Source organism: Xenopus tropicalis, chromosome 1, assembly GCF_000004195.4.
Source record: "Xenopus tropicalis strain Nigerian chromosome 1, UCB_Xtro_10.0, whole genome shotgun sequence".
Classification (NCBI taxonomy): Eukaryota; Metazoa; Chordata; class Amphibia; order Anura; family Pipidae; genus Xenopus; species Xenopus tropicalis.
This window is the reverse complement of record NC_030677.2, coordinates 139,818,871-139,840,747: the sequence shown is the minus strand read 5'-3', so window position 1 is coordinate 139,840,747 and position 21,877 is coordinate 139,818,871. Positions and strand designations below refer to the sequence as shown.

At 39.1% G+C, this 21,877-nt stretch overlaps 1 protein-coding gene across 2 annotated transcripts in view; it reads left to right on the top strand.

Annotated features, from left to right (window-relative positions):
- LOC100485637 (myosin-7) overlaps nucleotides 1-21,877 on the top strand; it is a 126,191-nt gene that overhangs the window by 96,783 nt on the left and 7,531 nt on the right. For both annotated transcript variants that reach the window (XM_031891173.1, XM_002939015.5), the window contains exons 3-26: nucleotides 676-819; nucleotides 1,750-1,906; nucleotides 4,829-4,856; nucleotides 4,945-5,053; nucleotides 5,451-5,543; nucleotides 6,323-6,386; nucleotides 6,821-6,919; nucleotides 7,044-7,147; nucleotides 8,030-8,168; nucleotides 9,906-10,024; nucleotides 10,158-10,307; nucleotides 11,246-11,416; nucleotides 12,293-12,602; nucleotides 12,940-13,010; nucleotides 13,312-13,399; nucleotides 13,520-13,637; nucleotides 15,696-15,819; nucleotides 15,904-16,040; nucleotides 16,254-16,509; nucleotides 18,270-18,512; nucleotides 18,598-18,774; nucleotides 18,861-19,006; nucleotides 19,174-19,264; nucleotides 19,373-19,762. In XM_031891173.1, coding sequence (XP_031747033.1) covers nucleotides 676-819; nucleotides 1,750-1,906; nucleotides 4,829-4,856; nucleotides 4,945-5,053; nucleotides 5,451-5,543; nucleotides 6,323-6,386; nucleotides 6,821-6,919; nucleotides 7,044-7,147; nucleotides 8,030-8,168; nucleotides 9,906-10,024; nucleotides 10,158-10,307; nucleotides 11,246-11,416; nucleotides 12,293-12,602; nucleotides 12,940-13,010; nucleotides 13,312-13,399; nucleotides 13,520-13,637; nucleotides 15,696-15,819; nucleotides 15,904-16,040; nucleotides 16,254-16,509; nucleotides 18,270-18,512; nucleotides 18,598-18,774; nucleotides 18,861-19,006; nucleotides 19,174-19,264; nucleotides 19,373-19,762 — 3,528 coding nt within the window. The remainder of the gene's footprint in view (nucleotides 1-675; nucleotides 820-1,749; nucleotides 1,907-4,828; nucleotides 4,857-4,944; nucleotides 5,054-5,450; nucleotides 5,544-6,322; nucleotides 6,387-6,820; nucleotides 6,920-7,043; nucleotides 7,148-8,029; nucleotides 8,169-9,905; nucleotides 10,025-10,157; nucleotides 10,308-11,245; nucleotides 11,417-12,292; nucleotides 12,603-12,939; nucleotides 13,011-13,311; nucleotides 13,400-13,519; nucleotides 13,638-15,695; nucleotides 15,820-15,903; nucleotides 16,041-16,253; nucleotides 16,510-18,269; nucleotides 18,513-18,597; nucleotides 18,775-18,860; nucleotides 19,007-19,173; nucleotides 19,265-19,372; nucleotides 19,763-21,877) is intronic.

Here is a 21,877-nt window from a genome sequence, read left to right as displayed (position 1 = left end):
ATTTGTAGGAATTTACACTTGAATCAGAAATAAACCATCAGTAAGCATTAAGGCAGGGATATCAGGCTTTAGAACCTAACAAAAGACTAAAAGGTGAAATGTGACCAGTGCTGCCCAACGTGCCCTACTGTGTTGTTTCTTGCGTTTGAAATATTCTGGGAGCACCAATAAATTCATGAGATGGGTCTCCATCAACAGGGAAAGCTAGGAACTACAGCTTTTACACTTGCTGGAGTTTTAGTCCAACAAGAGCTGAAAACTAAATATTCTAAATATAACTACTGTAACATTAATTTTTGTACATTGTAATGGTTGGGTCCAGGAGCAACTGAAATGCATGCTTTATCTACTGCTATTGCTAAACTCAACAAATTAATCACCGTGCTAATGCACGAATACAGGTGATACAGTGCTACACCATGTAAGCTGTATGTCTGGTGGGATCCATTTTTACTGTCTTGGTGCAAATATAACAGCGGCAATTCCTCAGTAATATCAGTAAAAAGGCCCCCAAAGGTTGCCCTACAACCATGTGTTTTTAGATGATAAGCATGTGTTCCAAGGTGCTAACCACTGATATCTTGTTTTCAGTTATTTCCATTTAATACATTTGTGTGTTAGTTACCTGGTGTTCCCAATGTGCACACAATGATTCTATGTATTTTTCTATTCCAGTCAGTTGTTGTAAAGGACACTCAAGTGATGCAGCAGAACCCGCCCAAGTTCGATAAAATTGAGGACATGGCGATGTTGACCTTTCTGCACGAACCAGCTGTGTTGTATAACCTCAAAGAGCGTTATGCTGCATGGATGATCTATGTGAGAATTCCATTTATTTTAATCTTTTTGGAGTATTTATCTGGGCAGAATTTTCATATGATGCTACTATTACTAACACTCAGTGGGACACAAGTGCAAGAGCACTAAGGGGATCAAAAGAGCACTTGTATTTGGGTCAGACTACAATTTGTCGGATTAAAAATGTTGCACTAGGTTCAGAGCACAGTGCCAATAGGTGCAACGCAGCTCTGTCCTTCCTGCCTTACACAGCAAGTACATGTCTCTGTTGAGGCCTGTGCATGCCAGCCCTCCCTAACGTACACATATAGTTGACATGCAAATCAGAGGATAGGATGGGAAGCCTAATTGCCTTCCCTTGTCTGCCCGTCATAAATAAAGTGTCACCAAATGCAGACTGTACTAATCAGGTGGACACAGGTCTCTGAGCTCAAATATGGAGTTCTGCTCAGACCGATTGCTCCTGTTTTTTTGCGCTGGATAAATGACCCCTCAGTTCTTAATTAACTTAATCAAATTAATTTTGATTATTAACATTCCCATTTGAAAATGGGAATAATTCAGAACACACACAAACACACACAAACACACCCAGTCTGCCTAATCATGCCTACTTAAGTACAGCCATGCCCTTATCCACCTGATCTCCATGTTTTCAGTAAATTCCATCTCATTGCCAGTATAAAAAAACAAGACCCGCTTTAAATAAGGGCATTTGGAAATTATTCCCAATCACCATTTCTAGGGTAGTTAGTTATATATATATTTCATGATCTGCTATCAACCAGGGCCAGAACTAGGGGTAGGCAGAAAAGGCACGTGCCAAGGCACAAGCCAAGTCTGTGGGAGATGAATTGGATTTAATACATTTTTTTCATTGAAATGAATCAAGAGTCTCTTTCCTCTCAGATCTCTGTGTTATAATCATGAAAATAATTTCTGTCTTTCCAGACATACTCAGGATTGTTTTGCGTCACTGTAAATCCCTACAAGTGGCTTCCTGTGTATAATACAGAGGTTGTGGCCGCATATCGTGGGAAGAAGAGGAGTGAAGCTCCACCACACATCTTCTCTATCTCTGATAATGCATATCAGTACATGCTCACAGGTATGGAATGTATTTGTCTTGGGGAAACTACACATAGCAGACCTACAGCTGTTGTTTGACTGCAAGAATACCTTGCACCACCCTGCAGATGGATTCTGGGATTTTAGTTTAGCACAAGATGGACATGAACACTACTTTTACCTAACAATTCATGGACTTTTACTTTTTCTGTGGTCATTACAAAGTAAAAATTGCCCTAATGTATGACTAATGTATATATGTATTATATATACAGTATATATTCGTACATGCAGCCTGCAGGATTAAAAAGAATAATTGGTTTAGAAAAGGATACACTGTAGTACTTGCAAAATGCAATAGAATAATTGGCAAGTAAAAGTTAGCCATACATGGGCAGATTTAAGCTGCCGATTGAGTCTGAATTGGCAGCTTATCTGTCTAAGGACCCCCCAACGGGCGGATATACATCAGTATCACATATTTTAGTTAATATGAGCATTATTATTGCAAATAAATAGTAAAATGTAAAGTGAAGCAGAGTACCTGTAATTTGTGAGCATATTCTCAGGGGCCCATTTACTTACTCACGAACGGGCCGAATGCGTCCGATTGCGTTTTTTTCGTAATGATCGGTATTTTGCGATTTTTTCGGAAAATTATCGCAACTTTTTCGTTACCAATACGATTTTTGCGGAAAAACGCAAGTTTTTCGTAGCCATTCCGAAAGTTGCGATTTTTTCGTAGCGTTAAAACTTGCGCAAAAAGTTGCGATTTTTTCGTAGTGATAAAACTTGCGCAAAACATTGCACCTTTTAAGTTTTAACGCTACGAAAAAAGCGCAACTTTTCGCGCAAGTTTTAACGCTACGAAAAAACCCAGTTTCTCGCTATGCAGCCCCAGATTTGTGGCAAGGCCACAGAGGCTTGAGCCTAGGGCTGCCTAAATTTAGGGGCGACATGCCGCCCCTGTGTTTGTAAATTTTGCTCCCATGCGTGTGATCGGGGTGGAGAGGAGCGGAGAAGGGGGCCGGCCTATGGGCGCCCTATAGTGAAATCCAACGCTGTAACTATGGAATAGCAGTTAACAGCTGAAGTGCTTAGGGCCGCTCTTTACAGGTGACAAAATGGCTGATAATGCCTTCCTAGTATAGACTATACCTTCCTAGAAACATTAGAATTGTGGTATGCTAACCTCCTGCAATTTTGTGCGAATTAGTTAAGATACTACAATTCTAGTTTTATATTAAGAGGAAGTACTGTATTTTTTGTGATTCTGACACATGCAGGGAGTGTGATTTCCTGCAAGCAACAAAACAGACAACATGCATTAACTTAGGCTATATATACCACATGTTCTCATGGCAGGCGTTAGCTGCACTTTCAATAATGGACAGCTTACACTAGTGCAACAGTAAGTATGCTGTTGTATACAGTGTATTGTGCAGAACAAAATTTACAATATTTGATTGCAAAATGATTTTGTTCTCACAGAATTCATTTTCAGCTCAGAGAATTACTTTTTTGACCAAAACATACATTCTATGGCCATTAAATTCACTTTGTCAGTGCACAAAAATAAATTAGTAGCCTTAAAGCTGTGTTTGCCAGTACAAAATGAATCCTGTAGATACAAATATACTCTAGTAGTCATGAAATAAAATTGGTCTAACAAAATTATCTATAATATTGCACTGCCAAAATCCATTTAGTACATATAAAATGACTTGATTTGACTTGATAACAGATTTCACACTGCTGTGCACAAATAAATATTGTTAACGTGTAAAAAGTAATTTACGAAGGTGTTTGCACCTATGTGTGTTCAATTCATATGCTGAGCCAATTTGCCAGTTCCACCTTCTTTGCTGCATATAGATCCTAGACCTAGAGCAAGTTCTAGTATGTACGGGTGCAACCAAGCCCTAGAATTACCATCCACCTTGGATGCAAATTGGATTCAAAAAGCGTTATTTATATTACATGGTCTTGTTTGCTCTTATCGAAGGTGTAACTTCACTTTTATCAAATGATCAGTGCACCAGATTACCCTTTAGATTAGAGGATTGAAGCAGCGTAGGTGGTTTTTCACGGTGAGGGCAATGAGGTTGGGGAATGCCCTTCCTAGTGAGGTTGTAATGGCAGATTCTGTTAATGCCTTTAAGTGGGGCCTGGATGAGTTCTTGAATAAGCATAGTATCCAAGGCTATTGTGATACTAAAATGTGTGTAAGAGTGTATAGATAGGTCAGTATATGTTTGTGTGTGTGTGCTGGGTTCCCTTGGAAGGGCTGAACTTGATGGACTTTGGTCTTTTTTCAACCTTATGTAACTATGGAAATGCCCTTATTGATGAAATGCGTTCATTATTTGAGTGCATATGCGTCCTAGTATATTTTGCAAATGAGCCCCACTATACCTGACTTCTGGCAGCACAAAATGCATTTCATATATACGAAAATGAGTTACTGGTAGCAAAATTAATAAATATTAATTGAAAAAATTAATACAACGTAAATTGAGTACAATTTTTGTGTGTGCAAAATGAAATTTTTTGTGACAACAATATCTTTGAGTTCGTAGGATTCACTTTGCTTAGACAAATTTCATTTTGTCACTTTAAAATTTGCAGTTGAAATTTTTTTTTCTTTTCACGGAATTCCTTTTAGGGGAAATTAATTTTTTGTATGTGAAATATTTTTTGTGACCACAAAAGTAACATTGTCAGCAAAAATATAATACATGAATTTTGAGCTTACAAAATGTATTTTAGGTTTGTACAAATGACCCTGTTGGGGGAAAGGGGGAGTTACACATAAAGAATCATTGCCCTTGCCTGGAAATCATGGAAAGTACCATGTTGTGTGTATTTTTTGTGCCTAAATAGGGTTTACTACACTTGCCTCCTCAGTTGATTTGGTAAATCTCAGCATTTACAAATTGTTTTCTGTTTTTTTGTCTCCTAGATCGAGAGAATCAGTCTATCCTGATCACGTAAGTTATATCTACCAAATGTTGCTTCTATTTGTCTCTTTGTATTCATCTGTTTATTGCTCTTAATTTTGCCTTTTCCTGTTCCCAGTGGAGAATCTGGTGCCGGAAAGACTGTGAACACTAAACGTGTCATCCAGTACTTTGCATACATTGCATCTGTTGGTGAGCGGAAAAAAGATACTAGCTCAGCTGGCAAAGTGAGTATAACATAATTTCTCTCTTATGGCTGAGATGGCCCTGTGCTCATAGAATGATGGAAATACATTATTGGCATTGATCTGTATTCTTAGTTGAGTTAACTCTGCAAGGAGCACTGGAGCTAAAAACACATTAAGTTTATGTTTGAGTATTTTCCAAGTATATCTTACATCAGTGCTGTCCAACTTATTACAAGTAATAGGCCAGTTATATTTTATAAAGCAGCTGGAGGGCCCGATTCAATTAAAACAATGATGTCCTATAGTGAGGTCTATGGAGTGTCTGAGCAGTGTGGGGACCATAAAAATCTACTGGAGGGCCACATTTGTCCCAGGGGCCTTTAGTTTGACAGCTCTGTCTTATATGACACACTCTTTTTTTTCACCTTAACCAAAGGGAACTCTGGAAGATCAAATCATCCAGGCAAACCCTGCTCTAGAAGCCTTTGGCAATGCCAAGACTGTACGAAATGACAACTCCTCAAGATTTGTGAGTATTCTGCTGCTGAGCGTCACACCTTGTCCAGCCTTCTCTTCATTATTCCTATCCCACTTCCTAAACTAACTAAAATCATTTTAGCAATGTCTATTTTCTTATAATTCTATTCTCCTCAACATTTGCTATCATAATCACAACATACAGTTTGCTTCTCAGCTTAAAGGAACAGTAACACCAAAAACTGAAAGTGTATAAAAGTAATTACAATATAATGCACTGTTACCCTTCACTTGTGCAACTGGTGTGTTTGCCTCATAAAGACTACTATAGTTTATATAAAAAACGCTGCTGTGTAGCCATGGGGGCAGCCATTCAAAGAAGAAAAGGCACAGGTTACTTAGCAGATAAAAGATAAAACACCATGATACAGAGCTTATTTGTTATCTGCTACAGTATGTAACCTGTGCCTTTTCTCCTTTTTCCAACTGAAATAGCTGCCCCCATGGCTACGCGGCAGCTTATTTATATAAACTATAGTTCTGTTTCTGTAGCAAACAAACTAGTTTTACCAGTTCAGGGCAACAGCATTTTATATTTTAATTACTTTATTCATTTTCCAATGGAAAAGTTTTTGTTCGTTAATCTTTTATTAACCATTTCTATTTCCATTTTGCTCTTTGCCCTCTGTCCTTCCCCTGCTTCTCTCCTTCTCAACATCATTCTGTCTTTGAAGCTGACAGTATTAAAGAAAATACATAATGACTTGTTACATTTTATCTGTGTTACTTGTGTTTATTTCTCTCCAAACATGCTCTTCTTTTTCTGCTTAGGGTAAATTCATCCGGATCCACTTTGGTGCCACTGGGAAGCTGGCATCTGCTGACATTGAAACCTGTGAGAAACTTTTACATTCTTGGCCTGTCTCTCTCACTTTCTCTCTCATGCTAATTTTTTGTTGTTGTCTACACAATTTACCAGCTTATTCTTTTCCATTCAATTTGTTTTAATTAGAGACTAGAGCCACTAATGAAGTGTGTATAAATGCAGGCCAAGGCACAGCCAATTCCATTGCTCCTCTATCTGCATTGAAGGGCACTATATCAGTCTGGGTGCAGACATGAAGTGGATTTCAACATGAAGACGCAAGAGTATGCATTTTTGCACCAAAATCTGCTCTGTGTGTCTGTCCCCAGGCCGATACAGACAGAGAAGAAAGCAGATTGACTGTTTCATGCAGGCCAAGAAAGACCCATGTGTGGCTCTAGCCTTACTGCATTTATATTACTGCATTCCTTTGAGGTTATATTTTCTTAATATCTTTCTTTCAGATCTTTTGGAGAAATCTCGAGTTATCTTCCAACTGAAGTCTGAGAGAGACTATCACATCTTCTATCAGATTCTTTCCAATAAAAAGCCAGAGCTTCTGGGTGAGCAAAACCCATTCAAGCTTTTTTACCTTATCTACTGCAGTCAAAGCCAAGCTTTTAAATGTGATGCCTACCTGAAATGGGCACAGGGCGTAGACATTTCTCTGCTATTTTTGTTTTACAGAAATGCTGCTGATTACGAACAACCCTTATGACTATTCATATGTCTCTCAGGGAGAAACAACTGTGGCTTCTATTGATGATGCAGACGAACTTATGGCCACAGATGTGAGTACAAATTTTATTTATAATATTATGACTGAGAGGCTGTAAGTATTTATGTATATCTTTAGTTATTCGTATATGCAGCATTGTGCATTTTTAAAATACATTAATATAGAGACAGAGGACATCAACAGTGCAAAAAAAAAATACGAAAGTTACAAAAATTCTGTGGTATGTTTTGAACACTTCTTGTGGGTGGCTAATTTACACAAACAGTAAAGTAAGTGCAGCCATTCACAATGCTGAATCAGATACTCTGCGAGAATTTAAGTTTAGTTTTAAAGAAGTAGAGTTAAGAACTATAACTCAACAGCAACACCCAAAAGGTACCAGGGGCAGCAAAAAACTACTCCTGGTAGTAGAGAGCGCAAGTAACTATGCTCCAACAGACACCTTCCGACACTGGAAAGATAATTGTGGGGGGTGAGTGAGTGGCATCAAGAAAGCCTCCTAAGGGTGTCATATAGTGCTGAAATGCCACTGGGTAATGAAGAGTTCCTTACAATGGAATTAATAATAGTAATAAGAATCTGGAGATAAGAAGTAATAAGAAAGAAAAGTATAAGGTAGGAGATGTGGGTGGTGTGAAAAGTCAGTGGATCTAAGAGAAACTGATGAGCCAATCAGAAATATATGGAGGCAGAAGTTAAGAGATTTTGTAAGGTATCTTCTTTCTTAGGTGAGAGGACGAGGATTCTCGCACCAGAATTTAAGATAAACTGAAGGGGTGAGAGTTGTCACAAACTGACTACCAAAAAATATTATTGAAATGTGGTTTAACAACATACTATTCTGCATGAAAACTACCTGATATGCATCTGGAGGTGCTGCAATCCTGTATAAATATCTGGTATTAAGATATCCCCTTTTCACCCATTTCCACAGAGTGCCTTTGATGTTCTAGGGTTTACTCAAGAAGAGAAAAACTCTATTTACAAACTGACTGGAGCTATAATGCACTGTGGGAATATGAGATTCAAGCAGAAGCAGCGAGAGGAGCAGGCTGAACCTGATGGGACCGAGGGTGAGACAAACATGCATGTACTATACTAAACAAAAGCATACAGGACAGACAGACAGAGAGAGAGAGCCATAGATAGATAGATAGTATAAGTAAGATAGCAATGGACTTAAAATAAGGCATTTTGTAACATAAAATATAAAACAAAAACAAATGTTAGGATGGCAAGAAAAGTCAGTTCTACATTGAAATAATTTCCCGGGCCTAGCAGAATTTAAACACTGAAATTTTTTTTAACGGTTACAATTTAATAACTCAAACAGGGTAAAGGAGGTGATCAATAACTTACACAGAAGTGTGGATTTAGTAAAAGCTGAACATGTGGAACATGTGCTGTACACATTTAGTCAGCAGTTTAAATGTCTACTTAATCAAACTGATTTATTCTGGGTCAATAACCGGCTTGTGTAATGCAGTCCAGTTGGGTAAGTAAATTCATTACTTAAGCTTATATAGATATAAAATATTAGTAGCGACGTTAGAGTATAAACTCTTACATGTATAACTAATAGTGATGGGCGAAATGTTTCGCCAGGCATGGATTCGCGGCGAATTTCCGCGTTTCGCCATTGGCGGATTGTTTCTCGAAACGGCTGAAAAAATTTGCAGCGGAAAAATTCCCCGCACGTCCAAAAATTTCGTCGCGGCCGACGAAATATTAGCTGCGCGACAAAATAATAGCCGCGGGCGATGAAACAATAGCCGTGCGACAAAACAATAGCCGTGGGCGAGGAAACAATAGCCGCGCAACAAAATAATAGCCGCGGGCGACGAAACAATAGCAGCGCGACAAAATAATAGCCGCGGGACAAAATAATAGCCGCGGGTGACGAAACAATAGCCGCGCGACAAAATAATACCCGCGGGCGACGAAACAATAGCCGCGCAACAAAATAATAGCCGTGGGCGACGAAACAATAGCCGCGTGACAAAATAATAGTCGCGGGCGACAATTTTTTTGGTCGCATGACATTTTTGCCGTTTCGCAAATATTTCGCCGTTTCGCGGATCTTTTGAAAGATTCGCAAATTTTTTCGGCGAAGCGAAACGGAACAGATTCGCTCATCACTAATAACTAACTATAGTTTTGAAAGTCTTGCCAAGATACATATGCATTGAACCTTTCACCTTTTTCCTTCCTGTTAACTGTCCCCTTTGATTATGTCTGGATTTGTAAAAGAACTGGGGGATGCATGGATGCAAAATACAGAAAATGTTTCTGATGGTTAAAAATGCAAGATAAATACCAAAACACATGCACAGAATATTTGTTCTGGGCTGGATGGATTCTTAGCAAGTGAGGGAATACAGGGTTATGGGAGATAGCTCTTAGTACTAGTTGATCCAGGGACTGGTCCGATTGCCATCTTGAAGTCAGGAAGGAATTTTTTCCCCTCTGCGGCAAATTAGAGAGGCTTCAGATGGGGTTTTTTGCCTTCCTCTGGATCAACTAGAAGTTAGGCAGGTTATATATAGGCATTATGGTTGAACTTGATGGACGTATGTCTTTTTTCAACCCAACTTACTATGTTACTATGTTACTATGTATCCTGATGCAGATTGTATAGTATTTGTTTAGAAGTGTAGTTATATATATATATATGTTGTGGCATATGTACACCATGGATTAGAAGCAGATTTCAGTAGTTTATATACATTATAAAGGATTTATAAAGAGACGTAGCCATTGTACAGTGTTAGTATATAGTGTTATATATTTATTTTGTCCGATTATTTCAGAGGCTGACAAAGCTGCCTACCTGAAGGGACTGAACTCTGCTGACTTGCTTAAAGGCTTGTGCCACCCACGTGTCAAAGTTGGAAATGAGTATGTGACAAGAGGACAGACTGTCGAGCAAGTTAGTCTCATTCTCAAATCCTTTAAACTAGCACATTTTAACCATAATTTCTAATGTTAGAAAATCTAGTAAATCCTCTAAGCTACTATAAAAAACAATATTACAAAGGAACTTAAGAACTCTTTTTTTCTAGGTCAACTATGCCACAGGTGCACTGGCCAAGTCAGTGTATGAGAAGATGTTCTTGTGGATGGTTGTGAGAATCAACGCCACTCTAGAGACCAAGCAGCCCAGACAGTACTTCATAGGAGTGCTGGACATTGCAGGCTTCGAGATCTTTGATGTACGGACCAAACATGTGTTTTGGCAACAGTGGTAAAGAAAAGTTGTACAGAAAGGAGACAGATTCAAATATCTGATTTGTCAGATATTTAACTGGGAAATCCTGAAGAATTCCCAGCAGTCCTTTTTAATGAATTGATACATTTTTCAAAGCTGATACCTGTGTCAATACAGTAGACAGTTTGACTGCTTTGAACTGTCAAATGCCATTCTGCTCTGTGGAGTGCTAGTGCTTGGTACTGCTCAGCAGCATTGTACACTATCACCTGTCCAAATCCTGACTCCCTGGTGTGTATATTAAAGGAGAAGGAAAGGTGTAATCACTGGGGGTTGCCAAATGTTATGCAAGTGATTATAATCACATGATACCAGAGGCTGGTGCTCCTGTTAGCAAAAAACTGCAATGGCCTGGGGAACTTCAGAGTGAGCACCACAGAGCAGTCATTTTCCAGCTTTCTCCTTCTTCACACCCAGTGTAGTGTAGTCCCCGTGTAGGCCAGGCCCCCTGTATGGGGTCTGCTGTATAGTAGTTATGCCACTGACACTGTCTATTAAATCTTGGGTAAATGTGCATTGTCCTAAGTGGTCAGGTTGTAAAGAGATAATGTTAGCATCCATAGACAAACTGTGACTATATAAAAAAAATAAATATAGTGAAGAAACATCAGGGATCAGAGGTAGGCAGCCTGGTTACGTGACAGAGAATTGCTAACTGGATTAAAATGAATGATGTGTAGTTTGGCAGTGTTGCAGGAGTGTTGCTTTATTCTTGATTTTAGCTTTATCTGTCTTTTATCTAATCAATTTCTCTTGTCTATTATTATTGTTCTCTTTCTGTTTTCTCCCATCATCTTTCTTTTCAATTACTTTCATTTACTCCATCTTTCTGTTGCACATCCCACTTATGCATCCCCATTTTTGTTCCACAATTCTGTGCAGTTTAACAGCTTTGAGCAGCTCTGCATTAATTTCACCAATGAGAAACTGCAGCAGTTCTTCAATCACCACATGTTCGTGCTGGAGCAGGAAGAGTACAAGAAAGAAGGAATTGAATGGGTTTTCATAGACTTTGGGATGGACTTGCAGGCCTGCATTGATCTTATAGAAAAGGTGAGAACAGTTTTAAAAATTCTATTTTCAACGTGTTTGGGGTTACCAATGTCTCTTATTCTTCACTAACTTGTGCAGTACAAGTTAGACATTATGTGCTACAAGGAATGAGGCACTATAATTACTTTCCAGTTTTTACATAGCACCAACAAATTACACAGCATTACAGAGAAGTTTACAGACTTAGGTCCTCATCACTTTTACACAACACAATACAGCTAGTTTCACTACGACCCAAAAAAGCTTCCTGTAAGTTTTTGGAATGAGAAAGGAAAATGGAATACCCAGAGTAAACCCATGCAAGATTGGGTTGTACATACAAACTCCTTTTAGGTAGTGTCCTGGTTGGAATCAAACTAAGAACCCTAACACCAAAGACAATAATGGTAACCACTGAGATACTGTAGCACCCCCATATGGTGTGAGTGAGACACTATTAATTATGCAGATTCAACCTGTTGTAACTGCTTGCACCTTGTGGCATGCACAACAAACTATTGCAACTGCAACTGTAGGTAAAATGTTGTAGAGAGACCTGACAAAGTGCAAGCCAAAAAATTCTCAATCTTTCTTCCAGTGGCGGAAGTGATTGCTAAACAGTTTCCAGGTTTGCAAAAGTGATAATATATTCGCACAGATGCATACATTTTCACATTATTTAATCTGTGTGTACAACATGCTTTAAAAGATATTACTAAAGTATTGGAGTTTTTAAGTCCTGGTGTGTGAGAGGTTAATATATATATATACACACACACACAAATTCCCCAGTAGCAAAAGCTAGTCAGCAACACATTTTATAGTATATCATTACTATTATTATTACATTCTCTACAGTATCATCTGTAATTTTTCCATACTTCTTTCTTACTACAGCCTATGGGCATCATGTCCATCCTGGAAGAAGAGTGCATGTTTCCAAAAGCCAGTGATACGACCTTCAAGGCCAAATTATATGACAATCATCTGGGCAAGTCAGCCAACTTCCAAAAGCCCAGAAACATCAAGGGGAAGCCTGAGGCTCACTTTGCTCTTGTACACTATGCTGGCACCGTGGACTATAACATCCTTAACTGGCTGACGAAGAACAAGGATCCCCTGAATGAGACTGTTGTTGGGCTGTACCAGAAGTCCTCCCTCAAGCTCTTGGCAGTTCTGTTTGCTAACTATGCTGGTGCTGATTCAGGTACAGTGAGGGCATTTGGGCACCCAAATCAGCCATGATTTTATTGTTAATTTTCTCAACCATAACCCTAACTATTTTTAGAATAAAGGAGCACTTCTCTTTCTCATATTTGCATATCTTTAACTATATTTCTGTTGTTCACGTTTTAGCTTTAATGCTATAATCAACACTCAAATAGTGCTGCTACAAGACCAAACATTTGTCCAATCCCAACAAGTCTGTATTATTTGCCTGGCTAGTTTACATTGAAAAAAGTGCACTTAAGGTGCAATATGATTATTATGCATAATTATATAAGGGTACTGCATAATAAACTATCTGATGCCTTAATCAACAGTTGACCCAGGAACAAAGAAGGGCACAAAGAAGAAGGGTTCAACCTTCCAGACAGTGTCAGCGCTGCATCGTGTAAGTAAAAACCAAAAGTAATGTTCAACTTGTTGCATTGTACCTTGTTTAATTCTGTTTTCTTTTATATATTCTTTATATATTATTTTTGCCTTTGGGCTAACAATGGGATCACAATATGCACCTATGGAGGTTCCCGATGCAGTCCTCGCCCACTGGATTTTCAAAACTGACCATTATTTTGGCACCATTAATAAGCCATAAAGCTGCTGATTTTGTCAACAGCCAATGTCAGCCAATGTATGAAGTAGTCTACTCCTTAATTGCATACAAATACCTTATGTTTTATTCCTTTTCACAGGAAAACCTGAACAAGCTGATGACAAACCTTCGCTCCACTCATCCTCACTTTGTCCGCTGCATCATTCCAAACGAAACCAAGGCACCAGGTGCGAAATTTCACTTCTAATTGTGGTCAGATTACTTTTTCTACTGAATATCAAATTAGCCCAAGTTGAACCCATAAATAATGATAATATTGTATATTCACCTTCACAATTTCAATTCAGGTGTGATGGATAACCGTTTGGTGATGCACCAGCTGCGTTGTAATGGTGTCCTGGAAGGCATCAGAATCTGTAGGAAAGGATTCCCAAATCGCATTCTGTATGGAGACTTCAGGCAACGGTGAGTCAGTGATATATACACAGAGCAAATATATGTGTAGGGACCCCAAGATTTGGGCCCCTTTGCCTGGGTTCCCCTTTAGACAGGCATACTAGTGGGTGGCCTTTGTTGGGATATGGACACCTAAGGGAGGTCCTAATTGTGTGTGTACTATAACTATTCTTGGCCTGTAGAAAACACAGACTGAGAATCATCCCCTCTGCTGGCATCAGCCTCCTACCTTGAATGCACCTGGAACCATTTTTTTGAGCCGGGTGAAGGCACACACGGTGGATATCGGCTCTGAATTGCATTTCCTTGCCGATATCTGCCGGGTGTGCCTGCACCCAGCCTGACTGGTCCTGGGTGCAGGCAAGGCAAGAGGCTGATTCTCAGCCTGCAGAAACTTGTGCCATCAGCCTGGCAATGGCAGATAAGGCTTAATCATAGGAGAATGTGAAGGATGACATTTTTTCCGCCATTAAGCTGGATTACTGCAAGTAAAGTGTTTAATTTGCAGCAATCCTAAACTTTCTAAAGGTGAAGGCATTTTTGGGCGCTTTGATGCCAGCAGGAGTGCAGATTTACCACAGACGACAAACCTCCTCGGCCGCTAGGGCCCTAAATGAGCAACCTGGGCCTATATAGTCTAATTTGGCTACCAGTGTGTAACCAAAATGACTAATGATCTGCCAGTTATGCTCTAGATTTAAACAGGCAAATTAGGTCATGTTCAGTCAACAATATGCAGCAAAAAAACAATCTTTGATTGGTTCCAGCCCTTTCAAAAATGTAGAACTAATATTCTTTTAACCTATTTATCAATTAATTCTAACTGCAATAACAGAAGCACCTCTTAGATCAACTTATAGATCTCTACAATATTCTGAGAAACAAGTTTTATTTTTTTTAAGAGCTAAGTGAGCTACTATGCCTTTAACTTGTAAAGTATTGACAAAATAAATACATTGGTTATAATTTTTGATATAATATAATATATTACTGATAAAATATAAGAGCTTAATTTAACTGATATAAAAATTGAACAAATTAGTTATAAGTATGCTGTCCCCATGACAATAGGTCTGTTGTGCTATGGTTAAAATGATATGGTAAGGCCATAAATTCTAAATTCTGCCTTTTTCACCCATATGATAAAGTTTTTTCGTCGGACGTGGGTATCAGTAAACTAAATGCAGCCACATTTTCTATGATAACAAAAACCCATTAGGGTGGCTGACCCTTTATTTTTTATTTATTCCTTGTTTTAATAGAGTGGAAAAAATGGAAATATTAAGAGATAAATGTTTTATTGTTTTCCTTTAGCTTCCCCCTCCATACATTTTCTGCTTCTTAAAATGTGTTACTAATGTAGCTTGCAGTTTTAGCAATACCTCAACAACGACTGTCTCTTGGGTGGGCCACAATCTCACAGCCCTCCTTTTGTGTTAAAATTCCTTAAAGTGATACTGACACGAAAAAACTACTTTTTAAAATATGAATCTACGTAAAAAGTTGCCTATAGGTCGTGTTGATCATTTTTTGCTGATAGGTTTGCTTTTGTGAGTAATTGCTACTTGAAATCCCAAAACCTGACTGTTTTGCCAGCCTGACTGTCCCTTCTCATCCTGTCAGTTACAGCTTCTAATGCTAACGGCCTCCTGCTGGGCAAATATGGCCGCCCCCTCATAGAGGAACATGGGGGATCAGATAGGGAATGTAAAAGCTTGGACAAATACTTTTATGGCAAAATTATAAATAGCATGCAAACACAATGTTATGACAGATGTAAAAAAGGTTTCATTTCTGGTGTCAGTATCGCTTTAAAAAAAAGTCAAAAGAGGGCATCACTTAGCATCCTAGGGCCATGTTCTGAAAACATTTGGGGCATTGGCTAGTTGAACATAGCTCAAATAGCTATATAATTCTATACTTGTGTACGCCCCTTTTTTCAAACTGTATAGAGGGATAGCATATATCAAAACGATTATTTTTAATTATCTTAGAACTAGTGCACAAAGACATTTGAGGGTATAGTAACATGAAATATTGCTATATATGGGTTTTTCTATTTCTCAGGTATCGAATTCTAAACCCTGCTGCTATTCCAGATGGGCAATTTATAGACAGTAGGAAAGGGGCAGAGAAACTCTTGGCTTCACTGGAGATTGATCATACTCAGTACAAATTTGGGCACACCAAGGTAACAGAACAACCTTAACTAAAGCAAGAAGGTAATGTAGAGCCCTTTAGGTTCAATAACCTTAAATATTTGAACTTTTATTAGGTCTTCTTTAAGGCTGGTCTGTTGGGTCAGCTAGAAGAAATGAGAGATGAACGTCTTGCCAGAATCATCACACGTATCCAGGCACAGTCCAGAGGTGTCCTATCCAGAATTGAATTTAAAAAGATGGTGGAGCGCAGGTAACTCCTCTCTCAAGAACTTTCAAAAATGCGTGTAATGCCCAATTAATTATATTCCATGCTGTGTATATAGTGTGTCTTAATCTGGACATCAATGTACAGAAACTTTACATTCATCAAGAGGCTGCCACACTGTCTCATTAAAGTGACAGTACACATTCATATGAATGAACATATTCAGGCATACAATTATACTTATTATGTCCTCAACAGAGACGCCCTCCTAGTCATCCAGTGGAACGTCAGAGCTTTTATGGGAGTCAAAAATTGGCCCTGGATGAAGCTCTACTTCAAGATCAAACCCCTGCTAAAGAGTGCAGAAACAGAAAAGGAAATGCAGAACATGAAAGAGGAGTTCCAGAGACTGAAAGAAGCCCTGGAAAAATCAGAGGCCCGGCGTAAAGAGCTAGAGGAAAAGATGGTGTCGCTGCTACAAGAGAAAAACGATCTGCAGCTTCAAGTCCAGGCTGTGAGTGCTCAGTAGCAAAACATACAAAACCCATAGGAAACCATAAATACTATATGACCTTTTTTTTTTATTACCAAATCCTCAAATGCTTATCATAGTCAACACCAAGGCCTTGCTTATTCGAAACATGAAAAATGACAGTAAGGTTATCAGGTGTCTGCAAACAATAACTTAACATTGTTACATTTCCTCCACATAAGTAGTAGTATTAAAAATACTTACAGTGCAAAATATTAGAAAGTAGCAGCAGCTACAGTCATGTAAGAGGAGCACAGAATGAACATGGACTTAAAGAAGAAGGAAAGGTAAAATCACCAGGGGGTGCCAAAATGTTAGACATACCCTGGGTTGGGGCTCCTTTTAGGAAAAAAACGCTCCAGCCCAGGATAGCTGAGAACAAGCCATCCTCTTCCTCCTGTCTTCTTTCTTCATGATCCCAGGGCTCATGCATGTGCAGTAGAGTGAAAAGGAAGGCTTTTTTGTTAAAGTTCAGCTTGTCATTCTACTGAACATGCACAAGTGGCGTTAAGACAGAAGAAGGAAGAGGATTGCTTCCTCACAGCTACCCCGGCAGTAGAACCAGCCCAGGGTATAAGGTAATCGATTACAATCACTGTGCCTAACATTTTGGCGCCCCCCAGTGATTGTAACTTTAAGTCTTAAGAAGGCTTTTAGGCTTTTTCTTTTCCTCTATTACACATTTATTATTCTAAAAATGTTAGTAGACTGCCCATTTATCAAACCTATTCCCAAAAGATGCTATTATGAAACTAAGGAGAAGAGACTTGCTGAACACAATATTTTTTTTCCTGTACAGAGTTCTGTATGTTTCATAGTTACATAGTTATATTGGGTTGAAAAAAGACCAGAGTCCATCAAGTTCAACCCTTCCTAGTAAACACAAGTAAACCCAGCATGCACAAGTAAACCCAGCATGCACAAGTAAACCCAGCATACACAATGTAAAAGTAAAGTGTTTCTACTTATAGCCCTAAAATCATTTATTTTTTAACTTAAGGTCAACATCCATGACAAAGAATAGCCATTAAATAGGACCTACCTTGGTCAGCTTATTCTTATAGGCTCATTTACAAAGGCATAGTGCTAAAGTCCTTACATTAACATAATCTAAGCACTTATACCTAGCCTCTCCACAGTGCAAATGGAAGCCAGTATATTGCATTAAGTGGCAGACCTATACTTACTGTTTGCCATGAGCAGGTGTAAAGTACATGGCTCTGAGTGCATCATGCACCTGCAGGAGCTCCTTCTTGTGTGTCACAAATGAAGCAGCCCACATGCCCACCACCTACATTACAGGAACCATAGGGAAAACTCAAAAAGAGTTGTTGAAGCTGCAGGTGCATTGTGGGCAAAAAACTTGGACAGATTTACAGAAATTAAATCTGTAAAATCCTAAAGGACTCCCATCAGTTTCTGTGACTGTTATAAAAGTGTTAAATGAACTAAAGCATTTATTAGGCATTTAACATTTCGATTCATCAGAATGTGTTCAACTTCTTAGAGCAATTGATAATCTCTGATGGATACTGCACGAGAGATTCATAATTCAGAAAAAAAAAAATCCTGGAAATGGTTCCAATACAAAATTCTTACATATGTGTCATGGTCAAATGGTATTCATTGTTGGTACTTGGTAAAAATAGTTGATCATTTCTAATTCTATCCTATGTTGCTGTGTATGTACTGTCCATATGCTGACGCTAAACTTTTTACTCATTTGCTTTGCTGTTTTTCAGGAACAAGATAATCTTGAAGATGCTGAGGAAAGATGCGAACAATTGATTAAGAACAAGATCAACCTGGAAGCAAAGTTAAAGGAGCAGACAGAGAGACTAGAGGATGAGGAGGAGATGAATGCAGAACTCACAGCAAAAAAACGGAAGCTGGAGGATGAGTGTTCTGAGCTAAAGAAGGACATTGATGACTTGGAGCTGACACTTGCAAAAGTAGAGAAAGAAAAACATGCTACTGAAAATAAGGTGAGAACTGTCCCTTTTTGTTCCTGGATATAACACCTACTTTTTTGTCCTATTATTCACTTGGAATTAATATTCACCTATGCAGGTCAAAAATATGACAGAGGAGATGGCTGCTCTTGATGAGATAATTGCCAAACTGACCAAAGAGAAAAAAGCTCTTCAGGAGGCTCACCAGCAGGCACTGGATGACCTACAGGCAGAAGAAGACAAAGTCAATAGCCTGACCAAATCCAAAGCCAAGCTTGAACAGCAGGTGGACGACGTAAGTGAAATCACAGACTAAAAGCAGGTGTTTTCATTTTTAACAAGGAAGCACAATAATGATAACCTCATATCTCATTTGTACAGCTGGAAGGATCTCTGGAGCAGGAGAAAAAAGTAAGAATGGACTTGGAAAGAGTGAAAAGGAAGCTGGAAGGAGACCTTAAACTGACACAAGAAAGTCTTATGGATCTTGAAAATGACAAACAGCAATTGGAAGAAAAGCTGAAGAAGTGAGTGCTATTAGACTGTTTATGTGCTGGGATTAAAGTAAAAAATGATTAGGCAAATTAGCTGTTTATTAGTGTGTATGAATGGAAGAGTACCTTGTGCTTGCAAATTTCAAGTCAGCTGGACAAAAATCCCCTAACTACTATTTGTGCACATTGTCTTGCTTTAGGAAGGACTTTGAGATCAGCCAGATGAACACAAAGATTGAGGATGAGCAAAATGTGGCATCTCAGCTCCTAAAGAAGCTGAAAGAGTTGCAGGTAGAATTTTTTTTAAAGAAATAGACCACTGAGTCCTTTAAATTACTAGCCTTCATTCACTGTCTTTTTCATTATTTATACCTGTCTCTAATATTACTCCTTACCCAGGCTCGAATTGAGGAGTTGGAAGAGGAACTAGAAGCTGAGAGAGCTGCTCGAGCGAAAGTGGAAAAACTTCGCTCTGATCTGTCTCGGGAACTAGAGGAAATCAGTGAACGGTTGGAGGAAGCTGGAGGGGCCACCTCAGTGCAGTTGGAGTTAAACAAGAAGAGGGAGATAGAGTTTCTGAAACTCAGAAGAGACCTTGAGGAGTCCACATTGCAATCTGAGGCTACTGCTGCTGCACTAAGGAAGAAGCATGCAGACTCTGTGGCAGAACTGAGTGAGCAAATAGACAATTTGCAGAGGGTTAAACAGAAACTTGAGAAAGAGAAGAGTGAACTCAAACTGGAGCTTGATGATGTGGCATCCAATATGGAACAGGTTATAAAGGGCAAGGTGAGGTGAATTCTAAGCACCATAACTGAATGCCATTGTCTATCCAAATATTTTTTAGAGGCCAAACAAAATTTAGTACATGTTGGTATCTACAGCTCTGAATTATTAGGCTGTATCTGTTTAAGTAAACCAACAGTTCTAGATACATAGTTGGCTACAGGAACATGACAGGGTAATTTGCTCATCTCCTCCTCCCTTTAAGTTTTGGGTTTAAGGGAATGTTATGTATATTGCATGTGGCATATACTACAATTAATGGGAAACAGCATATGTTTTCCTTTGAATTACTCTTAAGGTGGCCACACACGTGGCGATCGTCAGACCTGCCACTAACCTTCAGGGCTGAAACGGCACATAAGGAGGTAGAAGCAATAGGATTTCTACCTCCTTCTGCCGATTCAGCCCTGACAGCAGATTTTGCTCAGGCGCCTTCTATGGCGCCCGATCAAAATCTTTTAACTGGCCCGATCGGCGAGTCGACTGATATTAGCAGCCTCCTGCGATATGGGTCGGCTCGCCGACTTGCCATACACGCACCGAATATCATACGAAACGAGGTTTCGTACGATATTATCGGTGCGTGTATGGCCAGCTTTACTCTGGGCAATAGAATGCTGTATACAGGGCAGAAACCAATTTATAAACATCACTTGCAATATTAATGTCTCCCACTTGGGGGCATATTTATCAAAGAGTAAGTTTAGAGCTCACCACAGTTCACCAGATTGAAATTTCACCACTTTATTAATTTTTATGAGATTTTAAAAGAGTATTTAATAATGGGGGAACTGTCACTTTCATCCAATAATAAAAAAAAACATCTCCTAGAAATTAATAGAAAGGGGCAAAAATTCACTGTGATGGACTGTGGCAAACTCTAATTTCACTCTTTTTATATACATACATATATTTTATATGGTCCTTAGTCTCCCCACAGTACAAAATCTACAAAATCTGTTTCTGGAATTGATTGGATACTAATAAGCCCTGTTTGAAGTCAGCATTTATACATTTAGGTAGTTTAAATTAAATGAATGTGAAATTATACATTGATATTTATGCTAAGAACATTATTTGTCTGTATTTAGAGTACATATATAAGCGACAAATTTCCACTGCTTGCCTTTGCTTGAACCTAACCTAAAATAATCAATTTACTGTAGTAGCAGCATAACACATGGTTCAGTTGCAATTGCTGTCTCTGTAAAATATTACATTTTTCTTCACATTAGTGAATGTGGCAATATGGCAGCTCCCATTAATATTTACTTGTAGATAGGCTGCAAGATCAAACTCTGATCAAACTGTATAATTGTCTATGTGTTAAATGATTATTTCAGTCAGTCATCCTGTTTTACACCAAAGCTGGCCAAAAAGGAAAAACAAGCCAGGTGATGAACCAATTTGGAGCATACAGTATATTGGATCACTGGCCACTAAAAATGCATTGTGCCACAATCGCCACACTTTTGTCAAGTGCTGCAACTTATTGGTTAATAGATTAAACTATCAGCAGGGCCAGAACTAGGGGTAGGCAGAAGAGGAATAAGCCTAGGGTGCAAAGGTGGGAAGGTACTAACAGGGGCGTTTCTAGCCCTTATGCCACCTGAGTAGGCTTTCACTATGCCGCCCCTCTCGGATCCCCGCGCTTACTGTTACAGTGCTGGAGGGGTTCTGGGGGTGGCTGCATCGCTGGTGCAGAAAACGCAATTGCCACAATTTTGCCTCTTAAAGTTACCAGGACCAGCTTTTTTTGTGCCCCTGGTAAATTGCTAGGTGCTGCTCCCTAAGTCGGGTTTTTCAGCTCGCCTCAAGGTCATACCTCTAGTACCTGTTCTGCCTACCACTAGTTCAGCAGCTTCTTTAAGTCTCATAGTCAGGAGCTCAGCATTCAGGTATCAGGAAGGGGAGGAGGTTGATGTACTAGTTGCAGTGCGAGGAATGCCATGGTGTGTAAGTGGGGGGGAGCAGGTTGGTGATTGCCTTTAGTGCTCAAAGCTTTTGGCCCAGCACTTCTGATCAATGCAGTTTGTCTATTCACATATGTGTTTGGTTGGATAAGCCACACATCTGCCTGTACCTGCTACCTGAACAACTTTCACACACCCCTCTGTT